We start from the raw sequence: 16147 nt of genomic DNA, 5'->3' as shown, positions 1-16147 counted from the left end.
GTATGGATCCGCCAGGGTTTACCTATCCATTGCCCTATTGTTGGACATGTAGACTGTTTCCATGTTTTCCATATTATGAATATCATGGCATGTTATGAGAGATCACTTATTCACACTCCTGGAGGGTGCCTTCTACCACAGTACAGCGCTGGCCTTTTTCTGGGGGTACAGTGAGGTACCTAATAGATATGTTTGGGATGAGGGCTTGGGCTGGTGGTTCACATCTCCTTCTCCCAGGAGCCCCTGTTACCAGAGGGCAGGCTCTTACTCTGAGCAGCTTGGAGGGGGAGACCTGTGACGGGGCAGGTGGATCTTTGCCTTGGGGTCAGTATTAGGAAGTGTACTAAAGCTGCATCTCTAAGGTTTGCTCTCTGATTGCCTCAGCACACATTTTGATTCTTGTATATCTGTGCCCTATTATGATTCTCTCCTTTGTGTAATTTTCAGAATTGGGATTTTGGGGGTTGAAGTTGAGTATATTTTAGGTCTTTTGATACAATTTTCATGTCCTTCACCAGAAAGTCAGTACCAATGTTGACTCCTACCAGCAGAGATTAGATTTATGATTGTCTTTGAAAGCTTTATTTTTCTTTCAAATATATATATATTTAGGGTGTGGTTATATATCTATATTTCTATTTAATGTGTAAAATATATATGTTTTATGTGGGGTGGGATTTTAGATCTATATTTATATTTAACATATAAAATACATTAAATTTTATATTATATACTAATTATGAGTTATATTTATATATTAAATGTGTATATATATAAATTATATAAAAATATACATTTTAAACTTAATTTTACCCAGAATAAATATTAGAAATGGTAGGAGAGAGTATTAACATCATTTACCTCGTTCTAAACCATCTGGGAGTCTCATATGAAAAATTTTGGTCATTTCATTAAGTGATTTGAAAAGTAGTACTTGGCATAAGAAACAAAAATAGGAGGTTTTTTTATAGGAGTTTTTAAAATATATCACTTCATTTGTAGAAATAAAGGAATCTGTTGTTTAATTAATTGAGAAGATCAGAATGAACTGCAAAAATATCACTGGGGCGCTCTCTTCTCCCCTCATCCTAGGTTTAAACAACCTAGGATGTTGTCCTAGGTTTAAACAACCTGCCAGTCGGCAGTCATTGCCTTGAGAAGCTGGACCTTTTTTCTTGGGTCACAGATGTTAAGGCTCCAGGGAAGTTTGAATCATTTATTCTACATAGTGGTTTCCATGTTTTTACCAGGAGTATGGTAGCATTGTGGATACCCACTTTTTTTTTGCATAGATTTGAAATAAAGTGAACAAAAATTCCACCGTCCTGTGGAGGTGTTTGAGAGGACCTGAACCCACCTTGTCCTTAGTACTTTGTGAAATTGGCCGTGATGTGCTCATGGCTGAAGGGTTTGTAGTCGGCAACTCCTGGAAACAAGCAGAGAAGAACATGAGGAGGCCATGGTGCACGTAACCACCCCTACCTCCCAAAGGGCCAGCCCATAGTTAGAGGAGTAAAATCATCCCTGAGTGAAATGGGCAGCTTGATTAGTATGGAGGAGCATGAGATTGAGATTTAGGGAGTCCTTGTTTCTAGGCTTAGAGCTGCCATGTGGAGCATCTCTTTGGACAAGCCCCTTAAACTGTGAGAGCCTCCTTTTCCTCATGCCTTAAATTGCACTAATATCTACCCTGAAGAGACATTTTCAGGATTAGGAATAAGGACTGCCAGATGCCTAATATAGTCCCTGGCACATAGTTATTGTGCAATAAAACGACTTAGTTAAGTCGAACTTACAGCATTCAAGGTAGGAACTCACGTTCACTTTTGAAGATTTTGCAAAAAATAGGGAAGGGCATTGGGTTGAGAATTCTTGTGTTTCAGGGCAGAGAAGTTAGATGATGGCAGTACTGATGATTAGCTTTCAAGTCACCGGGCATCGGAAAGATAATTCCAGGCCCAGATGTTTTAGATGTCAGAGGCCTGTTTACCATTCTTTCCCCAGAGAAGAAGGGTAATTGGCAGACATGAGAATAAGCCTGATTTAGGTTCCCGGGCAATTCTTGAGATGCAGGTGGTAGAATACTAATATTTAGCATTTGTGAATGCAGAAGACATTGAACTTACTCATTTTAAACATGTTATTTGTAATTTTCACACTAACCCAAGAAATGGTTATTACTATTTCTATTTTATAGCTCTGGAAACTGGTTCTGAGAAGATTCATTCCTTGCTTAATGCAGCTAGTAAGTAAGAGAAGGGGCTTCTAACCAAGCCTTGTGTAACCTCAAGATCTTCATTACATGCTTTGCTGCAATTCAACAAATTCTGACTGGCCAGATTTTGTTAAGTACCTGACAGACTCTAAGAAAACATCTCTCCCATTGAAATCTTGGATAATAAAGCATCTTATAAAGCCACAGCCTCAGTTCTGCTGTGACTTTACGTGGCTTCGCATCTCCCTGCATTGTGCCGATTAACATCCCCTTAACTAGGGAACATCATCCTTAGACAAAACCACACACAGTGCTCTTTAACTTGGAGGATATTTTAGTATTTGCGAAAAATTTTAAAGAATGTTTTCCAAAGTGGCTGTACCAACTTGCATTCCCACCACCAGTGTAAGAGGGTTCCCCTTTCTCCGCAACCTCTCCAACATATGTTGTTTCTTGCCTTGTCAATTTTTGCCATTCTAACTGGTGTAAGGTGGTATCTCAATGTGGTTTTGATTTGAATTTCCCTGATGGCTAATGATGATGAACATTTTTTCATGTGTCTATTAGCCATTTGTATGTCTTCTTCAGAGAAATGTCTTTTCATATCTTCTGCCCATCTTTTGACTTGGTTATTTGTCTTTTGGGTGTTGAGTTTGAGAAGTTCTTTGTAGATCTTGGATACCAGTCCTTTATCTGTAGTGTCATTTGCAAATACCTCTATCTAAGAGAACAGAGTAGATGGTTACCTCTATCTACCCATCATCTATCATTCAATCGAATCACTGTATATATATTCATAATATATATATGTGTATGTACATGTATGTGGCATCACTGTATACACAAGTTTCATATATATACATACAATCTCACAGTTATTTGATTAAATGAATGAATTAATTAAATAAGGAAATGAAAGAAAGTAGCCCACAGACTATGGAAGAAAGTCCCAAATGCCTTTCCTTTTCTTACCTTCATTCAAAGGTGTTTTGCCACTAAGGAATTGCCAGTATGTCCGATCATGAACATTTTCAGCAATATTGTTGATGGAGGAGATGACAAGGCCCCATGATGTCATCGTGGTTTCAAATCTGTAAGAATAGAATCATATGTGATTAACCTCATTTAGGTCAGTCAATAAGGAGTTAAGGTGAAGGGACAGAGACATTCTAAGTGCTTTAGAGATCAGATAAAACCATGCTCAAAAGAAAAATTGCAAATGACTAATGGATATGAAGTTACTTCACTTGCAAGTAAATGAAATTAAAATGAATGGAGTTTTTTAAAAAAACCTATCAATAAGCAAATTTAAAATAATGTAAATGCCCAACAATGGGTGAATACTTGCATGAGTGATGGGATGAATATCCAAGATTGAATTTTTTTTTTTTGCTGTGATGAAATTGTATTTTTCAATAATTTTAAGTGACATTAAAAATGCTCGTGCAAAAAAAAAATGCTCATGCAATAATTGTTAAGCGAAAATGTGGGACACAAATTTTACACGAAATAACTATCCCATCCATGTGAGGGATCACAACTATCTATAAGATGCAAAGAAGAAAACCTACAAAATTATAAAGAAACGTCAACAGCGATTATATTGTGCACACACTATAGGTGCTTTGTTCCTTTTTAAAAAAATTTATTTAAATTCAATTAATTAGCATATAGTGTATTACTAGTTTCAGAGGTGCTTTGTTTTGTTCTTTATGCATCACCCCCCAGTTGTCTAGTATACGTATTTATGACATTCACAGTCAGAAAAAGAAAAATCAGGCAAAATTAAAGCTAAGCTCAGAGAAGTAGTAAGGTATATTCAGAGGGTATTTGAAAACTAAGTATTCTTGAAATACAACTTTTATCCTGACCTGTCTATGGAAGTCAGGGAAATTATGGAGCTGGGCTGTGAACAGCAGGTATAATGTATTGAACCCAATCCTGTGGAATAGATTCCGCATACCACTCAGTTGTCACTTCCTTGGGCTTGGTCAATCTTTCTCTCTGGCATTGCTCTGCAGAATTTGGGTCATGTCATCGTTCCTTTGAATGTCTCTCCTCTTTTCCTTTCCAGGACCTGGCATTTTTCCTCTGCTCCTCCTGTGAGCTTAGTCTTCTCCATATTTCTCTACTGCTTCCTCTTCTTGCAAACTATGAAGACATCCCAAGGTTTAATTTTATTTCTTGGGATTTACTTCTCTATTCTGCCCTTTGCCGACAGGACAGTGGAAGGAACATGAGCTTCACAGTCAAGTCTGGGTTCAGATCTCAACTCTATTAGTTACACGTCATGAGATCTTAGGAATGTTACTTAGCCTCTTTGGGCCTATATGGTGCTATCTGTAAAGTGGGCATATAGATAATGGTTTGTTTGTTTGTTTTTAAAGTGGGCTGTATGCCCAACATGGGGCTTGAAGCCACAATCCTGAGATCAGGAGTCCCATTCTCTGCTGACTGAGCCAGCCAGGTGCCCTGGACTTGTGGCTTTGTTGGGAGCTTGTCTCCTACCTCTGCACGGTTCCTCAGCTTCCGTCATCACCTCTGTCAGATGACCGTCCAGCCTCTTTTGCCTATCCTGACCTCTTTTTCTAGGTCTTCATCTAAACCTCCAAAACCTCCCTAATGTTTCTGTTTTGAATACCCACAATTAGACATGTCTAAAGGAATTAAGTCTTTTTCTCTGAAAGACATTCTTTCCTCCTGACACTCCTATCAAAAGTTTGGAAGCTTCTCTTTCTGCGCCCCACCCCCCTTCCAGTGCTCACAGAGCTGAGTGGCATCTTCCTTGGTGTGAGTCTGTTTATCTTAGATGGAGTCTTCATCACCTCCCAGATTCATTACCACAGGCAAGCCCCAGGTCTCCTCCTTGTCTCCCATTCTTGAACCAGTTAACGTTTTACAACATGACTTTTCTTACTTAAAAGCTTGCAATGCTTTCTCTAATAGGAAGCCCGATCTCATCTCAGTTTTTCAGACTTTTTCCAATATCACCCAGCCTGTTCTTCCATACGTTACTTGATTCAGTCCCGTATCCCATATTCTGTTCTCTAGTCAAGCTGGTCTACTCACTGACCCTGAAGTCCTTGCTTATTCCTGTCTCGAATGTTTAATTCTAGCCATTCCCTCTTCCTAGAATACCATCTTCCCCTATCTTCCTTACAGTACTTATTCCTCAAATGGGGTCCAAAGCCACAAACCTTCCTGGACTACTCTAACCCACAGCAGGCTCTCCCCCTTTGAATTCCTGTTTGTAAAACTCCATCATATGTTGACTGTGTCACTGAATTTTTCCTGAGAGCCATGCTAGTTACAAGATTGCAGGCTTCTCAAGGGGTGATGCAATGAAGATCTGTTAAATTATCAGAAGGAGAAAGAAAGTAAGAAAATGAAGGAAGGAGGGAGAGAATGGGAATTCGGGAGGGGTCTGGGGAGAATGGTGAACGCTGCTTGCAGCACTCACTTGAACATGGAATTTCGGCGCTGTGCTTCCTCTAGGACAACAAGTAGCACTGATCCACGTTTCACAGTAACGTCGATGGTCACATTGAAGCACAGATCCACCCCCCTCAGCTGGTTATTTATGGTGTATATGACGGTGATGTTGGAGGCTGTGGTGGGAACACGGCTGGGTTGAGTGGGGAGAGTTGGTTGCACTTCATCACCTGTGAAGAGTGAAGAGGCCACATTTGTTGAAGATTATGGGGTTTGTATTACAGGTGCAAAAATCTGTTATTGGCAACTCATCCTAAAAAAACATTTCAAGAAATGGCAATGATTTTGTGTCCTTTGTGGGTTGTTCTGAGGAACTGGTGTGATCTATGAAGCTCTCATTTCCATTCTAGAGAATTGTTCGTAGCTGAAGAGCTGACAGCCAGTTTTATAGTGAACATCAGTTTTGTTAAAAGAATTTATAACCAGAAGGGAGGATGGTTAGCCCTAAGTCATGTATTTTACATGATTGAGTTCTGTGGAGTTGTGGGCTTTTTTGGCAACAAAGGTAGTAAGCAAAGGTAGTAAGTTTCAGACCATTTAACAAAACACCTGGGCAACTATAGTGTAGAATCCTAGGAAAGACTCCGTGGCCACCTTGTCAAGGTTGGAAAATCACTGGGAAGCAGCCTAAGGAGTTGGGTGAATGCAGCTGTGTTTGGTGTAATTGGGATCAGGCTGCTCGATTGCAGTCTCTATAGACTCTGTACCGAGATGGGCAAGGAGCTTAGTAATCTCTGCTTATCTAGGCAAGTCCATGCAGCATAAGCCAAACAGTACTTTATACTAGTATTTGATTAGAAAGAAGAGGTATCTTTGCAAAGACTCGTTATCTCTGGAGTGATAAAATTTTTATGCAGGACTCCCACTTTCTTCCTGCATATTTCTACAACGTTTGAATTTTAAGTATCCCTGTATTATATTTTTAATTGGATAAAATAGAGATATTAAAAATAAAAAGGTAATGTGCCTGGTTTCCAACCCATTCCTTTGATGTGCCAGGTGCACCAAGGCTTCATATTTAGATCTCCAAGTCTGATTTTAAACACAACTCTGTTCTTCTCATAAGTCTCTCAGACCAGATCAGTGGTCACACTTTTTTTGCTATGCACCACATGTGCTTCTATGTCTAGTTAATACGTATTTCATTCTTCCAAATGTTGTAGTTTTTGTCTACATATCTGTTTCCTGACCTTGTAAAGAGCAGATATCATAAGATACTGCATAATTTTTGGTGTATTTGTCAAGTGAATTAAGGAAGTTATATATCATCTGATTGCTAGGAGCATGGACCTCCCCTCTTCACCAGCATCTCACCGAACACTATGCATATAGTAGGTGCTCACTTAATGTGTACCGAATGACGTAGACGTGGGGGCTGAATTATGAGGGCAGGCTGGCATGGCCGTGTGTTAGCACACAACACCTGGGGATGGATAGCAGATGTGGCTTTGCCTACATAACAAGCCTATATGCCACTTAAAATCGATCCACATATTATTAGTGACATAAGTTGCTACTTCATGACATAAGGAAAGGCAGATGTTAAAGAGCTCTTACCAGGGCTGCAAGACACATGGGGCACATCCAGGTATGTCTTGCCTTTCAGGGAAGGGAGGATTTGGGCAATGGACATGGGATTGTGGAATTTCCCCTGCTCAATCTCCTTAAGTATTGTGTCCATGGTCTTCTGGCAGTTCCATTCCTTGTTAGGTTGCTTAGGTGTCACAGAGAGAGCCTGGGACAGGAGAGAGAGAGGGAGAGAGAGAGACTGAGAGATTGATTAGGCATAGCTGAGAGTTGGCCTCTATAAACTTCGTAAGAGATAGACTTGATCACTAATCTTGGGGATCAAACAGAATCCAACACTGAGCTGCCCAAGGTTCGGGACATTGTCGTTCTTGTTCACTGCTGCATCCCCACCTCTTAGCTCAAGGTCTGTCACATAGCAGTCACACCACAAATATATGTGCACCAATCAGATATGGGGAACACTATTAGGGCTGTTATATTTATAGCATGTGTATATAAAACAGTTCTTGGATGTAGAACGAAGGTGAGACCCACAAGCTCCAGGGGCAACGTTAGTCTGGGTCATCTGGCCATCTAAACATGGTAGTGCTCTTTTGTTTTATGTTGTCCTGAACACCGTTTGGTGGACTCCTCCCATTCTTTGTGATCATGTCAGGACTATCAGCCAGAGGCTCCACAACCCTGGCCACAGGGGTGGACTCATGGCCTGTGCTGGGCTAATCATAGAGTGCCATCCTTTTGGTGACAGTGATTAGTGGGCACACACACTAGCCAGTGTCCTTCCCTGACATACAAACATTCAGAGAGAGAAGCATGTCTTTCTCTCCTGCTGGGGGTATTCAGCTGGCACCACGTAAGTAAGCATTGAGCTGGGACCATCTTCCTCAGTCACTTCGAAGAAGCCATGCAGTAGGAGACAGTGAGGAAAACCAGGGCTGAGTGATGAAAAAAGAATGGTGCCTGAAAGCACAATTTGAGTCCTTTATTCTGCTTAATCCTCAAATCATTTAATCTAGCCCTGGACCTTCTAGTTTATAATGTGAAATAGTAAATCCCCATTTTTTTTAAGCCAAAATTATTTGGGTTTTATGTTATTTGCAAAAGGATTCTTGATTAATGCACCACGTAAGTCATTCTACTTTGCTGAGATTTATATCACATGAGTAAAATAGAAATCATAATTTATACCTACCTTGGTGGGTCCATTTGAGGTTCAGATGTGGGACAATAAGCAAAAGCATTTTGTAGTGTGTGATATATAAGCTATCAATACCACCTCCCTCCCTTTTAGTGGCGTGCTATGACCCTCAGAGTATGTCAGTGGTTTGAGATTGCTGGTGACTGATTCACCTGAAGCTTGGAATAGGAAATGAGAGAAGAGAGAGTCGAGTCAGAAATGGCTTTGTGAGCCGAAGGCAGTTGATGAACCACCAGTTTTGACAGGCATGACCATCACTGTTAGCTTTGACAACCGTGGACCCTGGCTCTTGCCAGAGGTCACTTTACAGGGTAGTTTGGCGTAAGGGGCATTAGGTAGGTACTCCTCAGCAGCCAGATCTTGTTCACTTGCCATATTCACCCCTCAGATCCCAAAAGCAAGATGTATCCCCTTGGGATAAAACATTACCAATGCCAACACTCTAGAGAGGAATAACACATTACCCTGTGAGAAGTCATTAATAACCTTGCATGAAGATGTTTATCAGATCCTTTTCCAAGTTAAATCCCCAAGTTAAGAGGAATTTTGAAGGTTTTGGAATATTGGTAGAAGGAAGAGAAGAAATTCCTGAGTGCCTAGGGAAGCCATGTAGGTGGCCCAGGCCGCTTGAAGGGCACTGAAATCCTGGAAGACGATGAATAAAGGCTGAAAAGGAAGCTTAATATCACTCTTCTGCTGGGAGAGACCGTGAACAATTACCGAGCACCACATCATGCTTGTGATTAAAAAAAAAAAAAAACAAAAAAACCTTTACAACCTTGTTTTTATGGGGAAAGTGAAATTCAGAGAAATTCAATATTTGCCCATAGTGGTGGCAGATCTGGGATTCAAACTCAAGTTGTGACATCTTGAGAGCCCTTTGCTTTTCCACACCAGAACATTTTAAATTAGAAAAAAAGTTGTGTATTAGATATCTGGTGATTTCAGACTTCAGGCTGTTTGGGTAAACTCTAGATATATGCCATAACTTGAGTAGGGAGTGGTTATGTATCCTAACTGATTAGAAATCCACATGACCTGTGATATCAGGATAAGGATGAGGTCTTGCCTTTTCATAAATAAAGCTTTAATTCTTAGGTACAGCTTATCAGAGTGTACCCTGTGGGTGATAAAATCCCAAAGAGAATTCACAAACCAAACTAGCAAAAGCAAACATTTCTCTGGCTGGCATTAAGGAGAAGCAAGTTTATTTTAAGTGAGTCATAGATAAAACCCACCTTATATCCCTTCCAGACTGCCCCTGATATTCCACAAGACTTTCTAGACCTGAGCCCCAGGATTGTTCTTAGATGATTCAGCCTAATTCAAAGACTGGTAACAGTCTTTTTTTTCCATGGCAAAACTTCATTCACTTTGACATGACATGGAAGCTGACACTGTTCTCATTAGTTGCTCCAGTACATGGCACATTGGAGTGGGGATTTTGTATTTACTTTTATGTTTAACATAAACTAATTTCTAGTCTGTTTATGTCCTTTGCTAATTTCTAATGTGTGGAATGTCAGGGCCAGTCTCTGCTTCTCTCCCCAAAAGGATTTCTTTCTACCACTAGTCCAGAGGTGTGTTAGGTTTAGGGGGCTGGCCATGCTTCTCTCTTTCCTGGGCTTTCGGAGTTGAGAGGGTCATAATGTAGTTTTTCTATGACTACATTACATTAGGCATTTCGAGACTTTGGAGCACAAACTTCTCAGTTTGGACTAGAGGATTTGGCCACAGATGACCCTTTAATTTCCGATTCTAGTTGGTTATCTCTCCCCACTATCATTAGTATGTCTTCCAAGGGAGGATGCTGCCCTAATCAGCAATCAATGGGGTGGAGTTGCATTTGGAGATATATCAAGCAGCATCTTATGGAATCTGAGCCTGGGTATCTGTACGAGGGAAACATAGGATTGAGTATGGACAGGGTACCAGACACACCTGGTTTTGCCATTTAGAGCACTGTGTAAGGTTGAAATGAGATCAAGAGTATAAAAGAGCTTGACAAGTCAGCTTTAAGTTGTTTTCATTAATCAGTTTGAACGCAAGCCGGCATTTTCTGGATCAAGATAAAGGGCTGAAAAGAGAACACGTGACTGGCAAGATGGAATCAGAAAATTCCATTTTTTTGAGGACCTATTTTAGTATCCTTATTTTTTATGCGTCAAATTTTCACCAATCTATAATTATTATGAACAAACTGATCATTGTCAGTGATAACCTGATATGCTTCTGGGATTTATTTATTTTTTCCAAGAAAGAGAAAATAATTCATGTAGTTTTATTTTCACACTTCACCTATGAGGTAGGGAGGAATTCACACCTGCGTTTTACCAGTAGAGAAGCTGAGACAAACACTACAGGGAATCTACCTCAGGTCATACTGGCTGATCTTTCTCAAAGATCTTAGGAGAAGCCTGGTCTCTTGATCCTACAATCCAGTCTTATCATATTGGCACGGACCCCACAAAGAGCATGGGTGGTGTGTTCACCTGCATGGCAAGGCCAGTACTGTAGATGTCCCCAATGATGCCATTGTCTTTGATCCTCATGCTGATATTCTTCACGGCTTCCTCTAGTACCCGACTGAACAGAATTCTGTAACCTTCCTCTGAACCTTCTGGGATCCTGTTGTACATACAGGTCAGGGCTAAAGTCGCCATCGCTCCTGTGTCTGTGAGGCACGGTTGGCGGGGAGTGGGTAAGACAACCATCACCACAACAATATGAACGACTAACATTTACTGTGTGCTTATTGTATTCCAGCTACATTATCTCCTTTATTCTTCAAGACTGTGAAATAGGACCTATAATTAATTCCATTGAAGGGATAAAGAAATGGAGGCTCATAGAGGCCAAGTAATGGCCCAAGGCCTCACAGCTGGTAACTAGCAGTGCCAGGACCCAGATCTGTATGACTCCACAGCTCATGCTTTTAATTAATGTAGACTGGCCCTTTATTCAATCTCATTTTTCTTGTCCCAGTGTTTATCTTTTAAAAATGTCACTGGTTCTTGAAGGCCCGGCCATCACCACCTCTCAGTGAAACCTTCTTTGGTCTGGCCAGCACCACAGGTGCAGTTTCTTTTCGGAACCTTTTCCCATGCCCAGCATGGAGCCCAACGTGGGGCTTAAACTCACAATCCTGAGATCAAGACCCAAGCTGAGATTAAGAGTCGGATGCTTAACTGAGTGAGCTACCCAGGCGCTCCTCTTTTCTGAACTTTTTTAGCCTGTGTTGTTTGGACCTGTTTTGCAATCTCAGCACTCTCTGCTCTGTTTTATTGTTACCGTGCTCTGTGAGCTCCTGGATGGTGGGAACTTTGCATCCCCCAAAGCACCCAGCACAGGGTCATTTTCATTATTTGCATGGGAAAGTGTATGTGGACTGAATGAGCAAGCTCTGACAGGACAAGACAGAACAAATGAAAGGCTTGCCAGATAACTTCTTTCTCTGATCTTCTCCTCCCTACTGTAATCTCCACCTGAATTTGTGTAACCTCATTAAGGATGACAGTGTTGTTGAAACCATTGTTGGCCAAGAAGTCAAATCTCCTGAACTGACAGACACCTTGGTAATGCATGAGGTCCCAGATGGAAAATAGAGGCCAGTCTGCTCTTGAGCCATAGGGAGGGTACTAGAGTACTTGATTATTGGTCTGAAAGAGCCTGAAATGAGCGAGTTTGCCTGAAATGAGAGAGGTTGCAGAGGCAGAGTGGATAACAGGGTGAAAACCTGAGATATGCTATTGCTTGGAGAGTGGCAAAGGAGAAAAGGTGACCATGAATGAAGGGCACATGATAATGTCCTCAGAGAGGGTGTTATTCAGAGCTGGTATCATGATCTGCAGAAGGGTGGACAGAAAAGGACATGGTGCTGTAGGGGAAAAAGCTTCCCTTCACAAGCAGCCATAAGGTTACAGAATGAAGAAATAACATGGTTCCAGTGTATCCTTGAAGGGGAGGAGCATGGTGGGTTTAGGGTTCAGAGAGTATCTGTTTACTAGAAAGAGAATATCAGGATGTTATAAGGAGAAACATTGGGAAGGAAGGAGAGGGGAATCATCAGTAGTAATAAAAGAGTGGGTTCAGGGGTGCCTGGGTGGCTTAGTCAGTTAAGCATCCAACTCTTGGTTTCGGCTCAGGTCATGATCTTAGGGTCGTGAGATGGAGCCCGGTGTTTGGCTCCTTGTTCAGTGTGGAGTCAGCTCGAGATTCTCCCTCTCCCTCTCCTTCTGCACCTCTCCCTGCTCTCTTTCTCTAAAATAAATAAGTGAATCTTTAAAAAGAAGAGGTTTCAGGGTAAGACTGAGTCTAGACATTGATTTAATCATTTAAGAATTTGCCTGGGAATAACCGCTGACTTGGGTGACTTGTTTATTGTTCCCAGGAGAGATTCTGTCATTGTCAGATATTTCAGGTATTGTCCTGGATTCTTTGTTTTACTGTCTCCCCTTCATTTATTCCTTAATTCACATGTCCAACAAATATTTCTTAAGTGCCTTCCATCTGCAGACATTTTCATGATCCTCAACTCCTCCTCCATGGAAAGCTCCCCCTCCCACTTTCCCCTCCTGCCTACCTCCCCCATTGAATGCCCTTGATGTTCCCAGCTCAGGGCAGTGTTTGGAAGTGGCAACCAACTCACCCGTATTGAAGGGGGAAGAACTGAGGTACTTGGCAAAGCGGGCTGCTATGGGTAGGGCTGTCTCTGGGTTCTCCTGGCACAGTGCCAGGACCGCCAGACTGGGCCCATAGAAGGTTGAAGCTGGAGCATTGGGGCCTGGGAAGGGGACAGAGGGTCTCTGTAAGATTAACATTCACCATAATGAGGATGTTCGTGAAAAAGGTAAAAGTCAAATCTTTTAAGTAGAAATTTCTAGAAAACCTGCCCAAAAAGACTCCATATTGGCAAAAGCTAACTTGAACATTTCTCAGAATAACAATATTACCTAGCAGGACAAGAGAATAAAAGGGATAGCTGTCTTCGGGTGATGGTGTAAGTCTGTGTCCCCAGGTAGTGGTCTTCTCTGGTTCATTTGGAATCAAAGTGAATATCTCATTGTGGGATTATCTGAGGGATCCTGAGTAACTTGTGTCTCTTCCCTTACTTTCCACTCACCCATCTTTTTCTTTCTAGGTTTAATATTCTCAGGAAGGACCATTTGCCTCACTCTCCCCTCCCTTCTGATGAGGTCTTACTTGAAGGTGGCCAGGTTTCCATTTGTCTCTGTAGAATTGATACTTTATTCCCAGGGTCTCGGCAGGAGGAGTTGAGGGCCATGATGGTAAGGGCGAGCTGACCAATGGTCAGGTCTGTGGAGGAGAGAACAAAACAGTCACAAAGGTATTCTCAGGGGGAGAGTGTGCCAGGGGCCAGGGCTGAGCTCTCTGCTTCTTGTCCAGATCATTTTGATTTTTTAATAAGGTGATTAGATAATTTTTTTAAAAGATTTTATTTTTAAGTAATCTCTACACCCAACATGGGACTCAAACTCACAACCTGGAGATCAAGAGCCACATGTACCCCCACCCCCACCCCCACCCCTCGAGCTAGCCAGGTGCCTCTAGATAGTTTTTTGATCTGGTTTTTCTTAAGGAAAGAAGCATGGAAAAATGCTCAAGGAATGTTTAATCTGGTGACCACTGTGTGACTTGACAACTTCATCAGGAATCCCTGTTATCTAAAGCAGCAAGAGCACCCATACAAATTCATACCTGAAAATAATTTTAACTTTATTATCTAACTTGATCCTCAAGGCAACTCCTGTGAGGTAGGCAGAACAGAGATTTGGTTATTATTATCATTGTTATAATTACTGTTAGTGTCCTTGTTATTAGAATCATCTGCATTTTGCAGACAAAGAAGTGAGGTTGGTCCAGACCTGCGGCCTGTTCAAGGTCACAGAGTTGGTAAGTGGTGGGGCCAGAGCTGCAAGCCCGCTCTTTTTACATCTGGCCTAGAGCTAATTCTGCTCTCCTGCCCAACTCTACAAATGCTTTCACTTCACACATCTTTCTTTCCAGGTACACAGGGAAAGATGCTTTGGTGATTCAGGTATAATCGCAAGTGGCATTGGAGTGGGGGGGGGCGTAGAGTTGGGACCTGGGGCTGGAGAATCAGGGAGCATGTGGAGCGGCTCTGACTTCTCACCGGCTGTGTCACTGGCCATGAGCTTGTCAGCCAGGAGCTTCTGGGCCTCCACGTTGTAGGCTCCAGCCAGGTTCATGGCAATCAGGATGCTGGGATTTGGGTGGGCTGAGCTGGTCACAGAGTTCTCCATGAGCACTTGTATGCCATTAACCAAGGGCTGCTGTGCTGGGGGAACAGCTGAGAAGAGAAGAGAAGAGAAACACCATTTACTAAACCCCTAATCCTCTCTCTCTCATCTCAGAAACATGTTTCCCGATCTCTCTGTTAGAAGATGGGATTAGTTAGCATTAGTATTCTCAGGGACACCCTCTGTGGGGGTGATTATTTTTTGGGGGGAGCAGGTGATTATTAAAGAGAGATGGAGAAAACACTGAGATTTTCTTTTGAGGCCAATTAGACCCAACATCTTCTCAAATAACCCTTATATTTATCAAAGTGATTTCTCATTTAGGAAGTTCAAGCAATATGGCTCATGGCCATTTCATATTATTTCTAGCACATTCCTAGAAATCACTGATTTCCTTGTAGTTTTTTCTCACTCTTTTTTTTAAAGTTAATTTTTTTGGGGGGTGCCTGGGTGGTATAGTTGGTTAAGTGTCCGACTTTTGGTTTCAGCTCAGGTCCTGATCTTAGGGTCCTGGGATCGAGTCCCGTGTCAGCTCTGTGCTCAGCGTGGAGTCTGCTTGGGATTCTCTCTCTCCCTCTCCCTCTGCCCCTTCCCACCCCTTTCTCTGTTTCAAATAAATAAATCCTAAAAAAATATAAAGTTATTTCTTTTTTGTTTTTTAGGATTTTATTTATTTATTTGAGAGAGAGAGAGTGTGTGTGAACCTGTGGGCCAGCAGGGAGAGGAGCAGAGGGAAAGGGATAAGCCGACTCCTTATTGAGAGCAGCACCCAACGCAGGGCTCAATCCCACGACCCTGAGATCATGACCTGAGCTGAAATCAAGAGTTGGATGCTCAACTGACTGAGCCACCCAGGTGCCTCCCTTTTTTAAAAGATTTTATTTTTAAGTAATCTCTACACCCTACGTGGGGCTCGAACTCACAACCCTGAGATCAAGAGTTGCATGTTCCTCCAACTGAGCCAGCCAGGCACCCTCTTTTCTTCTTAGTCTTACATGAAAAATATGGAAGACTTGGGATATGACCTGTCCTCAGCAAGTACCAACATCCCCCTAGCAGTGGCACTTGGTCGGAACTGCTCTGAGCATCTCTCTTTGTGCCACCAGCCATCATTCCTGTGCCAGTATTTTGATCTCTCTTAAGGTAAAATGCGTAGACTTGCCTCTCCAAGAACTTATGCTTTTGACCAGGAAAGATGAAGCACGCACTCACCCTGACTCATCTACTTTGAACTTCTGCAGTGATTGCTGTTTTCAATCACTTTCTCCTCAGCAGACCTCCGTGTGTGAGGTTTCCCCCTTTCCCTGGGGGAGCTGCTTCCCTGACCTCTCTGGAAGAACCAGCATACTCACAGCATGAGCTTTGGGTCCAGGTGCTGGTCCCAGCCACAGCCCAGAGAAGGTTCAGGAGGTGGAGGGTGAACCAGGCCAT

At 42.1% G+C, this 16147-nt stretch overlaps 1 protein-coding gene across 1 annotated transcript; it reads right to left on the bottom strand.

Moving 5' to 3' along the window:
* Positions 1 to 1364: 1364 nt before the first annotated feature.
* CBLIF (cobalamin binding intrinsic factor) lies at positions 1365 to 16147 on the bottom strand. Its single transcript, XM_006746775.2, has 9 exons — positions 16069 to 16147; positions 14590 to 14766; positions 13638 to 13751; positions 13084 to 13218; positions 10928 to 11109; positions 7265 to 7442; positions 5676 to 5877; positions 3188 to 3306; positions 1365 to 1426 (listed from the first exon to the last, which is right to left on the bottom strand). Exons 1-9 carry the CDS (start codon positions 16145 to 16147, stop codon positions 1365 to 1367), a joined length of 1248 nt encoding a protein of 415 aa, XP_006746838.2.

Source organism: Leptonychotes weddellii, chromosome 11, assembly GCF_054177405.1.
Source record: "Leptonychotes weddellii isolate Sample4059 chromosome 11, ASM5417740v2, whole genome shotgun sequence".
Classification (NCBI taxonomy): Eukaryota; Metazoa; Chordata; class Mammalia; order Carnivora; family Phocidae; genus Leptonychotes; species Leptonychotes weddellii.
This window is presented reverse-complemented; position numbering and strand designations above follow the sequence as displayed.